Below are 22,027 nucleotides of genomic sequence, written 5' to 3' on the forward strand. Positions count from 1 at the left end.
CTGCTGATGTACTCTTAGGACTGATTACCAGATCAACTACTGCCTTGTTTTTCAAATATTAATTATTCCTGCTACTAACACAATTGGTGGACAGAGTGGACAGTCACAAGTTGATGCCGTCCCACATGGCATTCAAGTTGTCTCCATCTCTGAGCACTCTTCCCTGGGAGAAGCAGCAATATAATGTTGATTTGCATTGCAGTCTGTTTTTCTCTACAGCAGGAAAACTCTCTGATAGACCCAAGGAGATTCTTCAGTTTTGCTAGACCTCCAGGCTGATGTTGGCCAAAAAATGTGGGAATAGAGGGTTGCTATCATGGTACTGGGAGTCCCTTCATCCCAAACACAATGCAAGTACCAAGATGCTCATGAATTACTGAGAGTCCCCATCCCTGGTTTCTACCCAACAGGCAAATGCCCTGCAACTTCCCATTGTATCTTGTGGCTCAGCAAGACGGTAATGTAAAGGAAATTACTTACCTGTCCCAAGCCCCAGCCTGATTCCTCCAAGGAAATGGTTGGTAAGTTTTTCATGATCCCACACAGTCAGTTCAACACAAGCATCCTTTAGATCCGCAGTATGAAAGCCATCATACACGATGGTGTGATTGAAAACAGGGTTTGTGTCTCTTTTTATGACTCGGGTCTTTTGGTAACTCTTCTTACTGGTGTCTGGAAGCACATAGCTTTGAGAGGAGAAAAATACAGCATGTGGTACTTGAGTTTTGAATTGTTCCTATGAGGTTCCTCAGTCTAAACAAGCCTCAGTGCTGAAGAAAGGAGGAACTGGGTCTCAACATAAGAAATCTCCCCAGATTTAACGGGACATGGTCGTTATTCCCAGATAAAACTTTTTTTTTTTTGCCAAGAAAATCCATTTTAAAAGCAAACACTTTTAGAAAGGAGGGTACTTGCTTAAAATTTCCTGCTTTTCCCTTTTTTTTCTTTTTTCCAAACTGACATTTTAAATTAAAAAGCAGACATTACTTTCACATACTGCTATTTTTGTAACTTTTCATCACTTAGATGCCTAAGAGGGCATTTCAAAATGGTCAGTTTGGCTTCTTGAGCAGCAAACTTTTCTGCAGGAGAACCTGAAGAATTTAAAATATAGAAAATAGATGTTGAACACTTCAAAACACTGAAAAAATCCTAAAATCCTCTTAAAAGATCTTTAATCTTTTCTGGAACATTTGCAGCACCTTTTCCCACACAAGAGAACTGATGTTGCAGGCTGCAGAAAATATGCACATGCTAAATTCTGGAGAAGATCAAAGCAGGACCCAACCACCTGTATACCAGCTCCGGCGAGTCCCTAACAAATTCCCAAACTTCACATGCAAGCCTGTACCAAGCCAAAATTCACAACTTCTCATGAATGCACTGGGCTGAGGAGCAGGGCCCATATATTCCTTTCAGTCAGAAGTTACTGAGGCAAATCACTGAGTGACTTCATAACAGCAAAGATTTTCTTAATTTGGAGAGAAGGGACTAACAGAGGAAATTCTCTCCTACAGAGCCTAAAGCAACACAAAGGCTCTACAGTATGGAGGCACAGCTCGGTGAGCCTGAGAAAAGAGAAGGAAATACTGCTTTCTGGAGGCACAGACCCAGGATCAAAGCTAAGACCATGCTCATGCACTTACCATTTCACAAAGGAGTCAACTCCAGAAGGACGCAACTGCAGCAGGTCCTTGACATCTTTGACCCAAATGTGAACTTCCCCAGAGGGAGGATTTTTGGGACCTGCCATTTAAAAGAGAAAAACTGTCATGCCAGTCCTTATAATAGCTAACAAAATGAGTGTTGAGCCCCTCCTCTCACTCCAACACTTTCCCAATAAATCCAGAGGTGAAAAATCAGATGCAGGCTGCAGACAGTGCTAGCATGACATTATTCCTTAAACAGATGAGGCACTGCCAGTTGCATGCCTGCATAGGGGCAGTATTTCTTAATGCATGAAACCCCTTTTACCTAGGCTTCCTGGAGGGACATACTTGATAGACAAATTCATCACTCCTCGATGATCCACACCATTAACAGCAGAAAGGCTCTGAAACAGAATGAGTTATGATTGAAGAAATGACGGGTTGTATAAACATAGCAAGGCAAACAGCTTTTGAACTCAGTGGATGGCCACAAATGGACTAACTCTGATTTTGCACAGCTGGGGCAGCCCATTCTTAGGGCATCTCCTTTCTTTGTAGCTTTGATCTCAAACTCTGTCCCTTGGAACCAAAATCCTGAGGGTTCAGAGCAAGGCTGCCCAGCTGGACATAATTAAGCACCTTAGTTCTGAAAGACAAATGTCCTTTACTTTCTGAAAAGGGATCTCAAATCAGACCTCTGAACCCATAAGCATGCAGGAAGATGTACAGGCTTTTAAAAAGTGGCACCTGAATATTTACCTTTTAAGGCACAATCAGCTGCATTACCTCTACTCTGCTGTCTCTTTTTAAGGGACAATCTTTAAGTGAGTAGAAAGAGAGAGAGGCAAAGCCATGTCAGAGTTTCAGTTAATTAGTGTCAGATCATATTTATGGAAGTGTCCCTACAGATCAGTCACTTGAACAAGACCCAAGAAGGCCTGTGTTCAGAGCACTGAATACTGCACTAACGTGCAGGGCTTGTGGGTGTTTTACTGCACTTTCCTAGGTACAATTCAGGCTCTTCTGCTCCATCAGACCACCCAAAGACCTCACAGGAGTCGAGAAGTACTTCTGCCACCCCTGAAGGCTTCAGGGTTGGCCTAGAAGTGGGACTGCAGCTGAGACACACTTACTCGGGGCTTCAGTGGGTACCAGTTGAGTTTCCTGTTGCTCCAGTCCCAGCTGGCCAAGTCTATCTCGATCTCTCCCAAGAAACTGTTACGTCCCAGTGGGTCATTGTGCCAAACAGAGAGATTCAGTTTTTGGATCAGCAATACCATTTTCTCTATTTTATACTAGAGCAAGAAAGAGAAGTTAGGTTGTTCAATTTTTCCTTCTGTTTCTTTCGCAATCAGAAATAAACTACTCAAAAGTGTGAATAAGCTCTGACTGAGACACTCAAACCCACACCACATAAGCACCAGCAGACTGGTCCTGCTCTGCACATCTCTTTTTTTGTCCTGCAGCAATTCTACTACTCTGACAAAGCTTTTCTCCTGAGCACAGGGAAACCCAACTCTCTGCTCATCATGGGGCAAAACCAATATTCTTTCAAGAATTATTAGCACAGGCGCAGGCATTGTTAAATACCCCTCTAGGCTTTGATGAGTACAGTCATGTAACAGAGTCCTGTCTTCCTAGTCCCACAGCTCCTGAGTGCATGCTGAGGAAGGGAAGAAGAGAAGTCCTTGCACTGGCTGAAGGCAGTCCAGGCTGCAAGTCTCTATCCCACACAAAGATCACTGTGTGCTTTTGGCAGAGAAATTTGAGGTAACACACAGATGGGTGCAGAGAAACCTTTACTCTCTCTGCCCTCACAAACCTCAGGAAAGAGCAGTGTGGTATTGGTGGGAGGCAGGTGAAGAAGCCTGGCCAGGACGGCAGGATCTTTCCAGACCTGACCTGGTACAGGTACTACCAACACAGGTTTTCAGAGCATCCATTTGTTCTTACCCGTAACACCTCATTGTAAATAGGATTCACTGTCCTCTTCTTCACTGAAGTTTTCCTTTTACCCATTCTAGCTTTATCTGGGAGCAGGTAAGTTTTAACATACCTAGAAAAGAAAGCAAACTTCAGCTGGATACTATTCTGTATCACCAAGCTCTAATAAGCAGGCAACAGTGACATGGGAGCAAAAGACCTGGAGTTGGCTCTTTGAAGGAAAAACTAATTAAGAGACCATCTAGGATAATAACTTGGCTTGTATGTGAAGTTATAAATCTCACTGGAGATACAAAGTTGCTACCAACATTTAGAACAAGCAGCTCTCTAGGCCATATGGGAAGCCAGCAAGGCCATATACCTGTTTTTTGTTTACCTCCCCATAATTATATCATCTCTGTGCATTCAAAATAAGGGTAAAATTAGAGAGGAGGGAAGAGATGGAATTTTTTTAAGCCTTTCTCTCAGGGTTCAAATCCAAGCTTCTTTTCATCATCTTTCAAAGTCGAGATCACTAACTTCTGTGTAACTACCATTGTGTCCTTAACAGCCCTTCCTTATGGACTTCATTTTCCTACAGATATGTCTCTGTATCATCAGAGTTATTACCAAAGTGTATTCACCATGGAGAGATCAAGGTTCACAGGGATGCAGAGAGAACATACTCCAGTGATAACAGGAGCTGACTTTGTAGTGATCAAAGCTCTCTCAATCTGTTCAAGTTTAAGTCTGTGGCAGCATATTGACTGATGCCAATGGCTCCAGAACCATCAGCTAAGGAAGTCCCAGCAGTAAGCATGCACCAGAAGTCTGAAGGAAGAAAAAATCCATGATATTTAAAAAGAGAAAGCATAAGAAAAAAAAATCCTCTGGAACACAAAACTCAGGAATGTAGAAGTCACAAGGCACCAAAGCATCACTCACGGGTCAGATCTGCCTTTCTTCTCATCCACAACAGCCAAGTCCTTGCACTGGGACACATGAACCTGGAACTCCCGGTTCTTCTCATCATAGTCTAGAGCAAATTCCACGGTCCCTTGGGCATCCACACTCCCAAAATCACCACTGTAGACACTGAGCACACTGCCACTCACCTGCCAGGTGGAAAAGCAAGGTCAGTGCCAGTGACAAAGGCACTCTCTTGAGTTGGTTTCTGGACAAAGATGATGGTCTGAAAAGTGCATTCTCAGAGAAATAATCTGTAATGTGTCCTTGACACAGAAATGGGAGATATCTGCAGCTGTGCTCAACCAAGCAAGGGTTGGGAAACCCAACTAAGGGTTTCACAAGGATGTGCTATGCTAGACCAGGAATTAGAAGCATCATTCTCCTGAAAGCTCAATAAATGTAGATTTTTCCCCTAAATCCCAAATCGTTGAGAAACTGAGTCAAATATTACTTGGGGGATGGGTCACACAAGTCTCTTCCTTTTCCCTATGCTTACAGCAAGACCTGACCCAGACTCATCGCTAAGAAAGAAATATATTGAGAGAACTTGAACTCTCTGTACATGAACTTATTATTTCTGGTAGATATAATCACACAATTTTCAATCAATTTTTTTAATAGGCTAGTAAGAACCATATCACACTAGAAATATGGGAAAACCTGTTTACTATCTTGCTGCTTGTTCACAATGTGCAAAGAGATGTATGGAACAGAAATAGGTACAAGCCCTGTTCTGAAGAGCCACTGTCCCACCAGAGACGTCCTGTATACTTCTACCTGCCACAAAGGCACAGCAAAATGATGTTTCTACAGGAATAAATTAGGAGCTAGGCACCCAAGAACCACCTGCTTTCTCAGAACAAACTGCATTTGCCCATAAGCCTTGAGGTTCTCTTTTCAAGGCTTTGTCTTTCACTGGTGTAAAGTGATGACACAGCTCCAGAAAAATGAGTGAATTCTCCTTTGCACCAATAATTCATAATTCTGGACAGGATGTCATAAAAGGTAATGCAGTTCACAAAGCAAAAAATTAACCTTCTTGGCACTTTTCTGTGGTAGGTCACGAACATTTATCAAAAACTTTCTTAATTAACCCAATTCTTCCCTGTCCTCCCCTACTTCCTTTCATTCTGAATGTCTTTCTATTATAACCTACAAGAACCTGCTCAACAATCTCTCAGTCCTTGGGAGCTGCATTTGCCACCCCCTCAGAATACTCACCCCAGCAGAGAATCCTGAGCAGTATTTCTAGGAATATCTGTGTGACTTGGACACAAAAGGCTCATTTTTGGCTCCCAGACTCTCCAGACTAGGAGAAGCACTCACGTGTCCCAAAGTTAAAGGGTTTCTTTTAACTTATTTATCTACATTCATTACCTCTCCCTATTAGCATTGCTTCACATATATTTTTTAATCTCACATATGCACCTTGGAGATACTTAAAAGAGGGACATAGCAAATCCAAGCACTTTTAAGCAGCCCCCCACAAGACAGTGTCTCTAAGGAATCTTTTAAAATGTTTAACTAAACACACGCTGCTCTTTTCAGCTTTGCTTAGAAGCTGAAGCTCGCAATCATACTTTTGCTGTCCAATTCTGACTTACCTTGAATATGCTGATGAAGTGAAGGATGAGCTGGCAGAGGGCACCCGTCTGCAGTCCAAGCTCTCTGGAGCTGGACTGCAAAAATGTCACTTAACAGCTGCGTGCCTCCTCGCCTCACCTAGAGAAAAGTCCCCCCTCCCCTCCTGCACACTGCCAGGCTTTGGAGCATCCACGCTGGGGAGCAGGGGCTATTGCTTACTGTGAATTTGTCTAACTGTGACCCAGTGGGTCTAATTTGAGGTGGTACCCAGAGACACTCCTCTAACGCAAGTAAGTAATTACCCATCACCATTCTTTTAATCGTGTACGGTGCAGAAACCCAGAGGATACTCAGGAGGCCACATCATCAGTATCAGCTTAAATGCAGTGTCACTGCACCCAACAGAGACCCTCCCCAGCAAGCTGCAGGCACTCAGTACCTACCGAGGAGACAGATGCCATGTCGGACGAGTGGCTGCCCACGCTCGGCGTCTTTTTGTGCTTGTTAAGCTGGAAGCTGATTTCTGAAGCTGTGTCTGATTCAGTCTGCTCAGAAAATAACAAGCATCTTTAAGCTCTGCTATACAAGCACTTTGCAACACTAGGGAGAAAAACCAATAGCTCAGCGGAGTCCCACTAAGCTGCGAGCAGGTTAGGAGAGTGGAGGAGGGCACAGGGAGTCTCCCCAGAGGCATTCCCTCCAACCGGCAGCGAACGTCATCATTAACTGTCTCCAAGCAGAGCTGCATGCACTGCCTGGGCTCATGGGAAGGGCATGGAATAGCATGGTTAGAGACAGAGGGGAACACTAAGACTCCTTCAAGTTAGAAGGGTTGGTCTGGGTGATGGGGGGGGGCTTTTTCCTTGAGGCTTTTCTCATTTATTTATGACATAACCGAGGCATGCTCTACAGCAAGTACTGTTGGTGTCCAGGAGAAACATTCTCACAAAATCGACTGCCCTTCAGGGGATGCTGTGACATTATTCCAGCCATTTCTGGCACCTAGCCTACCTCAGACAGCAGGAGAGGAGAAGATCGGCTCAGCTCTTTGACTCTTTCAGGTTCAAGGAAGTGATGGGGTATCAAATGAGGTTTACTGTATGCTGTAGGCGCAAACAAAAAAAAGGTGTCAAGGTATTTTGTCAGAGACAGGAAAATAAAAGAAAGTGGCATTTCTGTTTAAGGACACAAGGAAAGAGGAAAAGCTTGTGCGAGGCAGCAGTGTACCACCCACTTGCCTCTAACCTCTCCCACTGAAGCTGAGCCTTTTCAAGACAAAAACTGCTTCCTAACATCATCAGTGTGTTTTCATTCAATGTGTGGACGTGTGCAAATTCCCTCCCGTGGATAATTTAATTCACTTATTACTGGCCTAAGGATGTGAATCTTGTTTGCAGCACTCTCTCTGTGTAGATTTAATTAGACTAAAACCATACAGATCTGCCTCCTCATCAAAGAAACCAAACATGCCCACAGTTTCATACCAGTACCACACTGGCCTGTACAAAACAGCTGTAAATATTTAATCTACAATTTCACCATTCCATACACCTGTCAAATACTCTTCTTGACAAAGAGGTGGACAATAACCTGATATCCAGAAGGAAAAACTCAGAAAGTTCTGTAACAACATAGAAAGAGGGCTACTGGACTGCTTAAATGTCTAAATAAAACCTATTTGTTCTATCTTTATCTTTTCTCAGTAACTCCCTTGAAGATTACTATCTTCATCCAAGAATAGTTTGTTTTTAGGAGATACATGTGCATAAACATGCATGCACACACACACACTTGTTTAGCATGTTAGCCATGATGATACATTCTTCAGTGCTCAAAATGCCCCAGAGCCCCTTTGGCATTTTCCTTTTATACAATTTACCTTCTGTATGATTTACCCTTCATTTGATATTTACTGTTTTTATTTCCAAACATGAGGCAAGCATTAAGTCTTGCCCTCTCTACAAACTACCTGTTACACTGCAAACAAGTAACTTTGTAGAGGAGGGTTTCTGAGGGTAAAGTCTGTAGCTCTAAATAAGCTTTAATAAGGGAAGTTAAATTGTGGCTGTCAATGTGAAGACCGTGCCACTGACGGGCAACACCTGTGGAACTCGACACGTGGAGCCCCTGTGCTGTGTGACACAACACTGCACTACACCATGGGGCACACACTTGGCGTGAGGCTCCCAGATGGGAAGGGGACAGTCAGAGGCAATGCAGGGTTGCCTTTTATTTGACCTGACTTTTATTTGCTTTCTTGGCCACACAGGCTGCTGCTGCCTTCATTCAGGCCCCCTTCCTTAGGTGCAACGTTCTTGGGCTTCTTGGTGCCACTGACAGGTCTCTTGGCCATGGGCTTCTTCTTCAGCTTTGCTGCTGCTTTCTTTCTAGCTCCTCTTGGCTTCTCAGGGACAAACTGCCACCATAAAGAATGTCCCAGCTGGTTTCTGGGGAGACCAGTCCAGCAAAGGAGGTCTGCTTTGGGTGAGGTGAGATGCCCAGCTGGGGTCTTCAAGCCCAGTGTGTGTGACAGGAGCCTGCGGCACGACTCACGCTGGACACAAGGTCTGGCACCTCTGATCAACCCACCACGCAGCTCCCATGACATTCCATGAGGGAGGAGGAAAGACAGGCACAAGCTTCTTTCCAACCTGAAGCCCTTGTGTGTTTTGTTGAAGACACTGAGTAACGTACCATCAATCTAGCTGCAATTTCCTGTCTCTGAAATTAATTTTAGGCACCATAAGTTCTCTAATTCAATAATGAAGCCAATATGTCATTTTCCTTGCCTGGTACAGGCACAGAAGGATCAGGGATGCAGAACTTCAGCATAATATGCTGCCTTCAGGGAGTGTAAACCAGAAAGGAGAAAGAAAGACGTTACTCACTCTCTGTGGTTGTGTAAATGTTCACCATGCTCTTTGCAAGATTAATGCTATTCTCTCGGGTCAGTGCCTGAGCAGCAGGAGAATGATCTCCATCTTCCTCTGGAATATATGAAAAGCCAAATCAACATGGTAAATAAATAAACACAAATGGGCAGGTGTGTCAACAAGCTCACGTGTGTGCCTCTCCTGGCTTGTTCACTCTGCTTAGAGCACATTGCAGTTACATTACACGGGGCTGCTTTGAAATCTTTAGTGTGCTTGAATGTCTCTCCCTGAGAATAACTCCTCACACCACAATGGGACATGTAAATACTGGATTAACCCAGTTCCTAAAACAGACCAGCACTTGCAGGGAGTTTCCAGTGCAACAAAGCCATGTGCTAATGCCATTCTGAAATGAGTATAATAAAGAAACCCTGAAAAAAAAAAAGAATTATCTGGTCTAGAGAAGAAATACTTATGTTTCCCTGAAGTGCAACTCAGGATTTTCATAGAAATGTCTCATCAGGTAGGAAATAAGCCAAAAAAGACACCATTAAAAATCAAAATCACATGAGTCTATGGAAAATCCTCTCAAACAAGTCTTACCCAGGTACGTGAGGACAGAATTTTGGAAAAAGGAGATAAGAAGCTCTCTCTTCCTAGGTCTTTGCTTGGCATAGAGCAGAGCTGTGGGCAATCACAGCCTACATGTAAATGAATTGCAATTAACAATAACTTTTGCTCATAGTAATGGTCATTATAAAAGTCCATCAAACCCAGGGGAAGAGCAGATAAAGTGGTGACACAATTGACACCGTCACGGTTAAGAACATGATATCAGAACTCAGAAAGATCAGACTCCTTGTTCAGTCCACTTTGGTTGCACTTTAATATCCAAATTCACTTGTGGATTCCCAATAGCCCCAAATGTCATTCAAACACTGACAGCCAGCTGCTATATCAAGGTAGCCTAACAGCCCATGTATTTATTAAACATTTTGCTTCACATTTTATTTCTGTCAGACTTAATCTCTACCACCACAAAGAATTCCTCCAGCCCCACATTTGAAGAAAATACAGTCTTCCCAGTGAGTGAAATTAAGTAAGTTCCTGTGAGCTGTTGCAGGTAGTGCTAAAGAAACAGAGGTGTTTGCAGGGAAGGCAGGAGGGCTGGTAGGAGGGAGGCAGGCAAGGGAACACGGCACTGCCTTTGCCCCCTCTTGCAGCCCCACCACACTGGCCAGACTGGCTCCCACAGCTGTTTGCTACACACGTTGCACACATGCTAACGCTGCATAGGCTGCAACGTGGAGAAATGGACAAATGAAGAAAACGTGCAAAATGCAGAAGGGCTAGGGAAGAAAACAGGTTTAGGGATGACTTTCTATTGGGATCTCACAGAGCGCGGTTACAGCCCTCAGTACCTGAGTGAACAGCTGAGTCCATTCCCTGCACAGCTTCTCTCTCTCCAGCTGGTTCGCCAGGCGTGGGCTGGTCTGCAGACTCACACGTTTTCTCCTCAGGTAGCTCTCCACTTACTTCCATGTTGTCAGGAGTGCCCAAATCAGATCCTTCCTCTTTCCCATCATTTTCACCATCTGTGAGTACAGGCTCAATCAGTATCTGCACCCTGCTCGCCAGGGACTTTGCTGTGTGCCTGCGCTCTTCTGACACGCTAAACTCGTTTGTAGGCGTTTCTGGCTTGAATGTGCTGCCAGACACTTCTTCAGTGGGCGACCCGGTTTTGACGGAAGGCGCTCGCACAGGCAATCTGGATTTCTTGGAGCAGCGCTGAGCCGCCTTCTCCTCCTCTGGCACTGGTGGCTTCCCATCGCTTTCACCCAGCGAATTGTTTCTTGGAACCAGGCCACCTTTGCTCTTGGCATACGTGGATCTAGGAATGATAGAAATGGAACCCTTCCATGCAGGGGCTACACAGCTTGGTTCCTCCTCGCTAGAAGACAAGGTTATTGTCCTTTTGTAGGGGGTTCTTGTTTTGTTGAAGACACCAGGTTTTTCTTCGCTGTTCTGGCCTTGCCCAGAGTGCACAGAGAGCGAGCGGCACAGCTTGAACTGCTGACCATCTGCCTCTACACAGCTTGGGTCCTCTGGCATGTGTCCTACCATCGCAGAGTCTGCTCCCTTCTCCCAGAAGTTCTTCAAGTTCTTGAAGTGTTCACGATCAAAGCCGATATCCTCCTCTTTGTTACTCATCGAGGAGATAGTGTAGTTGGCACCTTGCTTCCCAGCCTGGCTGCTCTCCCCCTCTGTGGTCAGGGGCTTGGGGCTTGCCAGCAGCTCTCTCTTTGCGAGGCTGTTCTCTGCTGACCCCATGTGATTCACCAGCTGCTCAGATCTGGGGAAAGTTTTGCTTGGTTTCCTCTTAACTGGTATCTTGCTGGCAGCATAAGTTTCTTCAGGTGGAGTTTTTGCCCCCGCTGTGGTGCCATTGGCCCCATCAACAGCCTCTCCTCCAGCCACACAGCTGAGCTGAGGTACAGCATCCTCTGAAAGTCCGGTGGGCAATGGAGACACTGCATGACCTACAACAACAACAAATGCACACAGTCTGTGCCACCAGATCACATCCTATTTCCCTGGAAGGTCTGGGCTGCAGCTTCTCCAAGGGAAACCAGGAGAATTTCCAGAAAGCATCAATATGTTCCTAATTCTTCTCCTGTTTGAGGCTCTAGCAAACACCCTTCCATTGAAGAAAGTTCTGAAAACCCCAACCCTTCTCTCTGCAACAGGACACAAAAAAACCCCACTGAGCTCTAAATTGTTGCTGTGAGCAGGGGATTTGTTTGCAGCTTTGCTTTCACTTTGACAGTTTTCCTACTAGCTATTTGCTAGGTACCAAAAATACACTACACGTTCAAGGAAGGAAAGAGAAGGTAATTTGGATCTGTGGGTTAAGAAATTGTGAGCCAAATACTCAATTTAAAACATACTGAGAGCCAGAAGAAGTTTTATCCTTTGTTGTTTTTTTTTCTTGGTCCCTGCTGCCCTGAGCATAATTCACACAAATGTTGGCAGCCCATTCTTACCTGTCAAGGTAAGAAATACTCCTTGTTATTCATTTGGACACACACAAGAAAGCATCTTGTCTCTTGCTGTTTCATGTTGAATAACAAAACCACCAATAGCTTGCTGAACAAGACCCTTACCTTTTCTAGATAAATGCAAGCTGTTTGTTGCAGCCACAAATGGACTTGCTCCAGTGTCACTCTCCGAGGAAGAGACATCATGTATGCTGGGTCTCTGGAAAACAAACACTATCAGTCTATATAAACTAGCAAGACTGGAAAAATGAATTTTATTTGAGCACAGGCGCCAGGGCAGGCAGTCTGTGGTGGCCCCACCAGTAGACACAGACTGTGTGAAGGTCCAAGGAATAACAAAACAACGTGCAGAGGCTGAGCCTGTACAACTACCTTGTGTGATGCAGAGAGTGGGACAGGAAGTCTCGGCTTCGGTTTTGGCAAGATTTTATGCTCCTCTGGGGCATCAAGAGCAGGTGTGCTGGATCTGTGGGACAGGAGAAAAGCTTCAGCAAGGAGATCAGTGCTAGTGATGTGCCTGGCAGGGTGGTGAGGCAGCCTTCACCAGTGGCCCAGCCCTGCTCAGCTGATTTGCCACTTTTACTGGCTGCCAAAGCCAGAGACAAGGCTGCCCAGAGCTGGTGCCTTCATTTATTTTTTTGCTGCTGTTTGGAAGGACTGAGGAACATGTAAAATGACCTGAACTTAGAGTAAGGACAAGTCTCCCATGGCAATAGTACAGAACTTGCTCAACAAAACCAATGGTGTCAACTTCTAGGTTTATTCAGACTTTCCCCTTCTGGGCGAAAACCTTTGGGAAAAACACAAGAAGCAGCAGTGCCAGAAGAGCCCAAGAGCCATGCAGGAGGGAAATGTGTTTCCATGCTATGGCCCAGGAAGGAGCAGGCCATAGCATCTAGTTCAGGTCAAAGGCATAACCAGATTGGTGGAGGATTTAGAAACTACAGGAATCATTATTAAAACAACAGTTAGGGTAAAACTATAGGATAGGATATAAACCTCCATGCTTGGATTAGCAGTTAATTACTAACTGCCTGGTAGATAAATAGAAGAAACACATATCACATATCACTTGACCATTTTTGGGAGTGTCTAGTGATGACTGCCCTCTAGATGGAGAACAGCAGTCAAGCTGGTGATTTCAGATAAGTAAGTTTTGTGCTTAGGGTTGAATGAGAAAAACAAAGCTAAATTTTCAGGATTTAATCAAACTCCAGAAAAAAACATTAGGACAATTGCTGTGTAGGTAAACCAGGAGCATCTACAGCTTGTTGACTCTGGATCCTTCCTTAAGCAACACCCAATGATTAGCTGCAAGGTCTGGAAGTGTCAAGGCCCATATTTAACTGGAGCAACTGCCATCTGTGAAGAACGATCAGTCATTTTGCTAACAAAAGTGCAAATGAGATGGGAGCAACAATAAATGAATATGTTAATATTTTAATGGCTTCTACATAGTCCACAAATAGTGAGTGAGGTCACTGACTGGCTTGGAGCGCTTTTAGTGGGTGTTTCTGCTCAGTCAGCACAATGTGAAATCCTAACAGGCCTTGATGGAGAGTGCTGAGCACTGGACACAGTGGTTGGCACTAGCAGGAAATGAGTAGTTTCCTCAAACAGTTCATTTTGTTAGTGCTGCTCCATGGCAAAAATTAAACAAACAAAACCATAATTACTTTGAAAAACTAACCAGAATATCCTGACATTAGAGACAGCTTCCATTTTACTGAGTCCTTATCAAATCATGCAGGAAAAGACCTGTCTGGGATAAGTGCATTAGCACTTGATTATTAGGGGAGGATTGATATTCTGATAATCCCAGGAAAAAGGATTTTTAAAATATCCTATATAACCTATTACTTATACATTCTTGGAAACTTACTTAAAGACCAGAATTTAATGGGTAGCATTCAATTTTCATTAGAATGAAGAACAGCAGCACTCACTTCTCCTCTCCTGCACCAGCAGTATGCTCAGGGAAGGCAGGACTCAGAGCAGCTTTGCTTTCCAGACTCGTCCGGATGTGCTCGTTGGCCTCATCTGTAATATAACAGAGACAATCAAGGAATGCTATTTATTTAAACTTGTAAAGGTCGGTGTGTATTGTTTGGGGAAAGAAAAGGCTTGTTAAATGAATCTCCAGCACAAACCCTGGGGATGTACCAGGAGATGGCTGATGGATCCCACAGGTCCAAGAGGCCAAAGCAGCTGCCTGATCCCTGGCTCACGCCAGCAGCTGCCGCACCGCTGGGACCCTCCCCGGGACACTGCCACGGGTCAGCACAGCTAATCCATACCAGGATTTAAAATCAGCCATTTCCTGTTTTGACTCAAAGTCATCCGATCTTAGCAAACAAAGGAGGAGGCCAATACAGTTAATGAGGAGAACCCTGTTATTTTTACTGGCACAAGGCTCAGCTATGTCTTCTAAGCTCTCAAAGACCCTAAAGAAAAAAACAATAGAAGACGGTAACCTTCAGAGCAGCCTGCAGGGAATAAAGTTGCTTTAAGACATTTTGTTGGCAAATAGGCTTTCTTGCTCCTGCAAAACCAAAAGGATTAAACTCTCAAACAGTGAAGAAAAACTAGTCAACAAAATCTGCACCTGTTTATTCACATACAGCTACATCTATCTCAAAGAGTCCACCTACCTGTTAAAAAAACTGCCAAATCTCTTCAGGATATATTTAATTACACAATAAAATCAAAGGCTCAGAGGATTCAGATGTGACATTAAATAATATAGCCTTGCTTGTTATCTGGTTAGAAAACCAGTAAGCCCGAGAGCAGATCAGTCCTGTGGTATCAATGTCACACCAGTGCTGCCCATGTGGTTCTATCCAGCACCAGCACAGTCAGGCCAGGACAACAGGGCTATCCAAAGATGGAGCTTCATTCCCCCTTTCTGCAGTCCCATGGAGAGAATGCTGCAACTCTTCCTCCCTGCCCAGCACCTGACCCTGAAGGACAGGAGACCACAGCAGGTGTTGCTTGGGGCTGTATGTGTTAGGACCACACATCTGGCACAGGCATGAATTGGCAGCTGGGTGGCACCATGATTTCTGCAGCTGTGGGAAGCCCAGGAATCACTCCTGCTGGGAGACGAGTCTGGTTGTGTAAGAATGAGCCACGTTTCTGAGAGAGGCATTGTGTTTTATCCATGTAAATACAGATGTGCAAAAGGCATCATTGAACATTGTTTTGGGAGAGACAAGGTGTGGCATAGCTGGTGGCATGTGCAGGCCATGTCACGTGCAGACCAGGCACACTGAGGAGTGTCTATTTATACAGTGAGCCACATCATCCTCTTCTACCCCAGACCCAAGGGAGGGAGATGGCAGCAGATAGCTGCTCTGGAAGTAGAGGAACAAAACACAGAGCTCCAACATTTTCCCTCTGCCTGTCGTGGCTGAAAAGACCTTGTCAACTAAAGACTGCATTCATCTCACCTCACTTCCAAAGACATTGCGCCATAGTTTCTTTTCACTGACACTTTCCCCTCAGACAAGGCTCCCCCAGAGCAGCTAGCAGAGGCAGCAAGGGGTGGTCACTGCCTCCCCTCCAAACCACTGCCCTTCAGATTGCTCAGCCACTGGCACAGCTATACCTGACTTGTATAACCGCAAACAAAAAGGTTATTAGAACAGTATTATCCATCAAGAGAAGCAAAATACCTTTGCTAACTTTAGGATGAGACAGAATAAGAAGCAAATTCCAACAGAAATTAGTAGTGGCCTGAACAGTTAAACTTGTCCATAAATATATTTATATGTGTACAGAGAGAGCAACATCTGCTCTGACACTTTAGCTGCTTCACTCATTTCCTATCACTCTAAACCAAAGACACACAGCACTTGGAGAAAGCAGAGCTAACCATGCCATCACCTTGGTGGGAAAATAAAATGGTCTCCTAGATGAATTTCAGCTCTCATCCATTGCACACAAACTCAAGGAGAAGTTATCACCAGATTCATCTATCTGTGCTGCTCTGCAGACTGCAATTTAAATATAGGGTATCTATTTTATAGATTTTTTTGCTGCCAATTACTAGTGTTTTCTATAAAAATCAAATAATTGATTATAAAAATCAATGCCAGCTGTGAGGACCCTTAGGGATCCATGCAGGCATTCCTTCTGAAGGTTAACATCCTCCTCCAGAAAAGGTCACTGGGCATTTTCCTGTGCAGTTACAATTGTCACCCCTTCCTCAGCCTGTTTTCCATGCAAACAGAATCCCAGCAATTATCTCAGCTGGGCTCTTCCATGCAGGAATTTTCTCATTTCTCACTTCCTAACACAGTCATCAAACACTTAAATCAGGATTAACAGCCCTGGAGTCACGAACATGTTACACTAATTTGGCTAAATGAGCATACACCCCTTCATCACCTTGAAAGCTGACAGAAGGTAAATGACTCTGATCTTTCCAGGAGGAGAAAATAAGGTGTCAAGATGGCAAGCAAAGGCCCTTATCTCATCTACTGGAGGTTGAATGTGAGCAGCAAAAGTGTTTGTAGAGGGGCCATTCACTGACAAGTCAGTGAGAGCAGTGCTTGTCCTCAAGTGTAAAGGGAGGCAATCTGTACAGTAATGACTGCAGGGGCCGAGTACACAGTAGGAAACCAAGGTGAAAATATTAGCTGCAGAATCTTGATCCTCAAACAGTGCTGTAAAACTGCAGTGGGTAAAATAAGAGCAAGGAATAAAGTCACCTTATATCTGTGCTTTACTAAAGTGAGTCTGAGAATAGAGAAAAATAGGGAAGAAAAAAAGTTGAAAAAGAGAGGGCTAAACTTAAACATAATTACTATAGTAATTTACTAACAGTTGCTTCTTCCTTCTGAAACACCATTAGTCAAGTAATACACATGCAAAGATATAACTTGCATATTACGATTATATTAATGAGATTATTTTAGATGAAAACCTGAGACCACATCTCATACGTGCACATCAGCAGTAAAAGTTAAATCTAAACGCAATTGTACTTCAAATTTGTTTTCCTGAAATGGGCTGCAATCTAAGGGTGCAGATGCCTCTGGCAAGGTAAAAGGCAGATAAATTCAATTCAGGGCTGGCCACTAGGTGGGCTGCAGAGGACAGAGTATTCAGCAGAGCAGGGCCCGAGGAGAGGGGCTGCTCAAGAGTCTGTCTCCACGCAAAGAGGGTGCAAGCACAAATAAATGCACATCCTCAAAAAAGCAGAACGTGCTCTGCAGAAACATCCAGGCAACTCGGCCAAGTTGGGAAAGGTTTTAGACGTTTTGGCATTCTGGAGGGATGACAAAATAGTAAATTTAATGACATGAAGAATCCTTAATAGGACGGATAAAAGCAACTTCATATGAAAAATGATGGACCAGTTCTGCATCAGAGGCTCCGATGAACCTGTGGTAATTGACAAGAGCTGGCAGGGATAAGTAAAAAGCAGAAAGAAAATGAGGCTCCCAGTTAGTGAAGTCCCTAGGCAGCATTTAGCTTCCCGAATATGTCCAAGTAATGTGGAGCTAAGAGGGGTATACTAAAGCCAGGCAATTAATGTTACACAGACATCCTGCCCAATGAGGCCCATCAAACAAAGGAGTGTTCTATATTGCTCCTACCCACATCTGGAAGGGGCAGCCAGGCCCAGGAAGGAGGTCTGAACTGAACTGGTGGAGATGACATCTGGGTTTTGGACAGATGGAAGATAACCCTTTACCTAACAGTAGCCTTTACTGCAAAAGAGCAGAACCAGTTATAGGGTCCTTATATTAGGGACCATGGCAGTCCTTGCTAACAGCTGTCCATCAGGCTGTCCATTTAGTCCGTTAGCTGGGAATAAACAGGAGAGGCCTTCGCTGGCTTAAAAGGCATTTTGTTTAGACTTATGTGGGGAAGAAAAGAACAGTTTCCCACAGCCATGGCTTCTCCAGAGCGGCAGCAGCCAGTGACTCACCAGCCATGTCTGAGGACCCGTGAGTACCCACCCTGACAAATAATCAAGGAGGTTTTTGTGAGACTGGGCTGCAGTCCCACGGACTTGCTGCAGAGTCAGTTGGCCTGTACTCATGTTGAGGACTGGATGTGAATCATCCCCAGTTCTGCTCTGCACAAATGTTCATCACAAAGTGTCAGCTCCAAGCTGGTTACATTTGGACTCAAAGCACCAGTCCTGCTTGTTTCACATGGGGCTGATCTATTCTCTGCCCTGAGCTGACAAATCTGATTTGATCTTCATCATGAGAGCTCATCCATATGTCTAACAACTTACAAACAAAATACATGTGCTTCGAACAGCACATCATCCCAGGCACACCCTTGCTATGGCACAGCACTCCAGGGGCCATTCAGGCCCCAAACCCCTTTTTACTCTGAAAACCACATTGTGCCTAGAAATTATTCCCATGTAAAAGGCTAGGCATGGGCCCTGCCAAGTGGGCAAGTATTCCCAAAACAGAGGCACCGCCTTCCTTTGCAGAGTTGTGACCGAGCCCACACACTAGACTCCTGTGAAAGCAGTGACTGGCTGTTTTTGTCAGACCACTCTATGAACTGGGAGCAGGTGCTTGACCCACACATATCACTCTGATGCTATAAACTGCCCTACATCATCCCCTTTTTGATTCTTTTACAAGAAATTATATCAGTGACCTCTGATAAACAGACATTTTGGAAGAAAGAAGGTGAAGTGAGGAAAAGGCAATTAGTGCACATAGCTGCTAAACGGCTTTTGCCTTGATCCTCTGACACTGTAATTTTTCATCTGGGCCCTGATTTTGATAATCAGGGGTTTTTTTCTAACACTGAAAGCTTAGCTGATAATCCCCTTATCAAAACATAAAAGCTGGTTCCCAACAGGCTCCCAGTACAGGGAGATCCCATACTTAACCACTTTTTTCTGGTCCATTAACTTGTTTTATTAAGAAGCACACTAAAATACTTACTTTCTAGTTTGCCCTTCTTTCTTCTAATTGATGCTCGAAGTAGATCTGGCCCCTCTAAGTCTTCCTGAAACCGTTTTGCCTTCACTTCTGAAAACCATTCACCTGTCACAAACTTCTTTTTCTTTTCATCCTTGATGGAGCCTTCTATTCGCCTGAAAAGCAACAAGAACATTACACACCAAAAAGATCTCCACAGTTTCGATGTCCTCTGAGATACCTCTGTAACAATCATCTGTATGGTTCACCCATCTTGTACTACAAGGGATCCAAAGATCATTCTCTGCCACCACAAGTGCCAAACAGCATTAAAACAAAAGCCGAGGTATTCTTTATCTGAAATGGGAGCAGTGCCTTTTAAACACAGGCCTTCACCTCTTCCAAATGTTACAAATCCAAGCTGGAGTCACCTGGCAGGGCAACCCTTCCATTTGCTTCACAGCCCAGAGGGTTTGGGAAGGGCTGGGGCTGTTTGCAGGTCATGTACTTCTCATTTTTATTTCTCTATTATTTCTTTACACATTGCAAAGCCTTTTGATCAAATCTGATGCAAACTGTGCAAATAAATAATGTTATTTAGGGGGGCAACCTGTCCCTGTAGCATTCCCCCCAGACACTGCTCCTCTCCCTGCTTCTCCTGCCATGCCACTTTCGGCACTGAAACAGTTAGCTCTCCTTCCCGAGCACAGCTTCTCCTCATGTAACAAGCTCAGGCACACCCAGGGCTGCTTTTTGGCACTTTGCTAGCTTGCACTTTTAACCCTCCTCTGGTTATTTTGTTTTTACACCACAGCTTGCAGAATTAGCTGCCTTTCAGAGGGCACTGCCCCACCACAATTCACCGTCTCTGCAAGACCTGAGGAAAATTCCCATTTTGGTCCCACTCTCAGCAGGAAGAGGGGGCAAAACCCAGATAACCATGCAGCCCTGAAGGGTGACACGATACCTGAAGGCCAAAAGGAAGCAGGTACAAGATAACCAGGCTAAAGGCTCCACAGGTAGTGTTGGGGGCCCAGCAGACTGACAGCCAGGTAGCTACACAGCTCCCATCTGGATGTGGGCTGCAACTGCTCCTGGGAGGGTCTTGAAGTGCTGGGCCAGAGGAGGTTTTAATCTTGTTTTAATCTTGTTGACACTGGATCAGTGTAATGCCATTGACTTAATTTTCCCCAGCAGGCAGGTTGTTTTGGAGGCAAATGTGTCCACACTTGCCCCAAAGGTCTCATTGATACAGCCATACTGACAGCAAAGGGCACTTGTCATCACCCTGTTAGGATCTAACTTGTTTAGTTTCCAAATTAAAGCCTTCTGTCCAACATCTTCCAAAGAGAAGTGAAACCAACTTGAAATAATCCAAACACTCTTTTCCTCAAACCTCCCGTGCAGAGCAGAAATTTTACTGCGTTTCAGCAAAAGAAAAAATTTAAAAATATAAGAAAACCTTTCTGAAATCAAGTTTCAATTCATGGGAAGTACATGCAGACACACACTCCTCAGACCCAAGCTGCTTGTGTGCCATCGTCAGCTCTGCTTCCCCATCTCTAACCCCTGAGCATTGGCCAGGGTATGAAGACTTCCCAGAGCCTGCTGCAAAGCTTCCTACTCCCCGTCAAGCCTTCAGCCTCCCTTCTATATGGAGCTTACTCTTTTTTGGCTCAACAGGAAGTCAAAGACTCGCATCCTTAAGAACAGTAAACTGGTGTAGTGCCAACCACGCTCACTGAACTACTAATTTCTTGTTGTGGAGAGCTTGGTGCCAGCTTCCTGAGCCTGATGCATACTGTCAACCCAGATGGTCTAATGGCTAGCATTTAAAAAGTGACAGCAGCAACAAGCAATCCTGATCAACCAGACCTGAGCTCCAGGACGGCCAATGGCAAGTGAGCTGAACTGAGAGTGGTTCCTGGCTCTGCTGCAGCTCCCTGCAAATCTTGGGCAGATCATGTAGCCTCTCACTGCCCCTCTGTCTGCATGATGAGTGCTGCATACACACCCACCTCAAGGAGCACCATAGGGACACAAAAGAGAGATGGGGATGTAAAGACTCATTTAAAAGCACTCTATGGGATTTCTGTATTACTGAGTGAGGAAAATGAGGCAGCAGCTACTGCCCTCCTCAAACCTCTGACATTGAGAAATCAGCATCTTCTCCCCCAGAGCAGGAAAGCCATGATTTCCCTTGGCATCTCTAAGGGATGCTGATTACCTCAAAAGGAGAGTCCAGCCCAGTGATCCTGCAGGAAGAGGACAGCAGCGACAGCATGATGGCTGAGGAAGCAGTAGGTGCAATTAAAAGATCAGGATCTGAGCAAGAAGGGCAGCACTGCTGCAGCCTTCATCTCTCCTTGTTGCACATATATACACATGCTCCCCTCTTTAAAAGAAATAAAAAATCTCCCCCATGAGAAGCTCACATCCTGCTGATAATGCACATGCTCTCACCTGATGCGATCCCCATCCTTCTTCTTCAGCTCTGCATCTCTCTGCAGAACCTTCATCAGTTTCTCATACTCCTCCTCAGTCAGGAAGCTCAAGTCCAACATCTTCACTGCACTCTTCCTCAGTCCTTCAGACAGCTGAATCAACAACACACCAGGAACTAATCCAGCCCAGACTACCGCAATGCCATGGGCAGTCCCTGTGCAGCAAGTCCTGGAGCAAGATGTGGCTAGAGATAAAGGACTTCACAACAGCATGGCTTGGGTGGAAGTTCTGTTAGCACCTGGACTTGCACTTCCAGGCTCTTTGCTGGCACATTTCTCAGCCCTGCATGCCTTCCCCTGCCAGGAGAATTCTCTCAGCAAAAATACGCTCCTTTGCTTTTCTTCAGACACAGTCACAGCGATTGGGAAGCCAATGTCAATCAAACAGGGAAGCACAGGAAGGAGCGAGCTCGCCGCCCGCCTCAGCCGCCTCAACAGGAACAGAAGATCATCTCACCACCAGCAACCCCAGCACCTCTGGCATGCGCTGTCTTCACAGGGACGTCTGCCTGCGTGGAGTTCAAGCATCCCTGCAAAGAAATAACACCGAAATGCCTTTTATGA

General features: G+C 44.9%; 1 protein-coding gene across 1 annotated transcript in view; it reads right to left on the reverse strand.

Annotated features, from left to right (window-relative positions):
- LOC104388286 (synaptotagmin-like protein 2) overlaps positions 1-21,523 on the reverse strand; it is a 22,371-nt gene extending 848 nt beyond the window's left edge. The window contains exons 1-15 of the mRNA XM_009997135.1: positions 21,423-21,523; positions 18,984-19,135; positions 14,004-14,097; positions 12,430-12,523; positions 12,163-12,256; positions 10,420-11,538; positions 9,014-9,112; positions 7,137-7,228; positions 6,569-6,670; positions 4,518-4,687; positions 3,603-3,705; positions 2,783-2,944; positions 1,975-2,053; positions 1,647-1,746; positions 481-686 (exon numbers count right to left, since the gene is read on the reverse strand). Of these exons, the coding sequence (XP_009995437.1) occupies positions 481-686; positions 1,647-1,746; positions 1,975-2,053; positions 2,783-2,944; positions 3,603-3,705; positions 4,518-4,687; positions 6,569-6,670; positions 7,137-7,228; positions 9,014-9,112; positions 10,420-11,538; positions 12,163-12,256; positions 12,430-12,523; positions 14,004-14,097; positions 18,984-19,135; positions 21,423-21,523 (2,767 nt within the window). The remainder of the gene's footprint in view (positions 1-480; positions 687-1,646; positions 1,747-1,974; positions 2,054-2,782; positions 2,945-3,602; positions 3,706-4,517; positions 4,688-6,568; positions 6,671-7,136; positions 7,229-9,013; positions 9,113-10,419; positions 11,539-12,162; positions 12,257-12,429; positions 12,524-14,003; positions 14,098-18,983; positions 19,136-21,422) is intronic.
- Between the last annotated feature and the right edge of the window lie 504 nt (positions 21,524-22,027).

Source organism: Chaetura pelagica, unplaced genomic scaffold, assembly GCF_000747805.2.
Source record: "Chaetura pelagica isolate M959 unplaced genomic scaffold, ChaPel_1.0 scaffold344, whole genome shotgun sequence".
NCBI lineage: Eukaryota > Metazoa > Chordata > Aves > Apodiformes > Apodidae > Chaetura > Chaetura pelagica.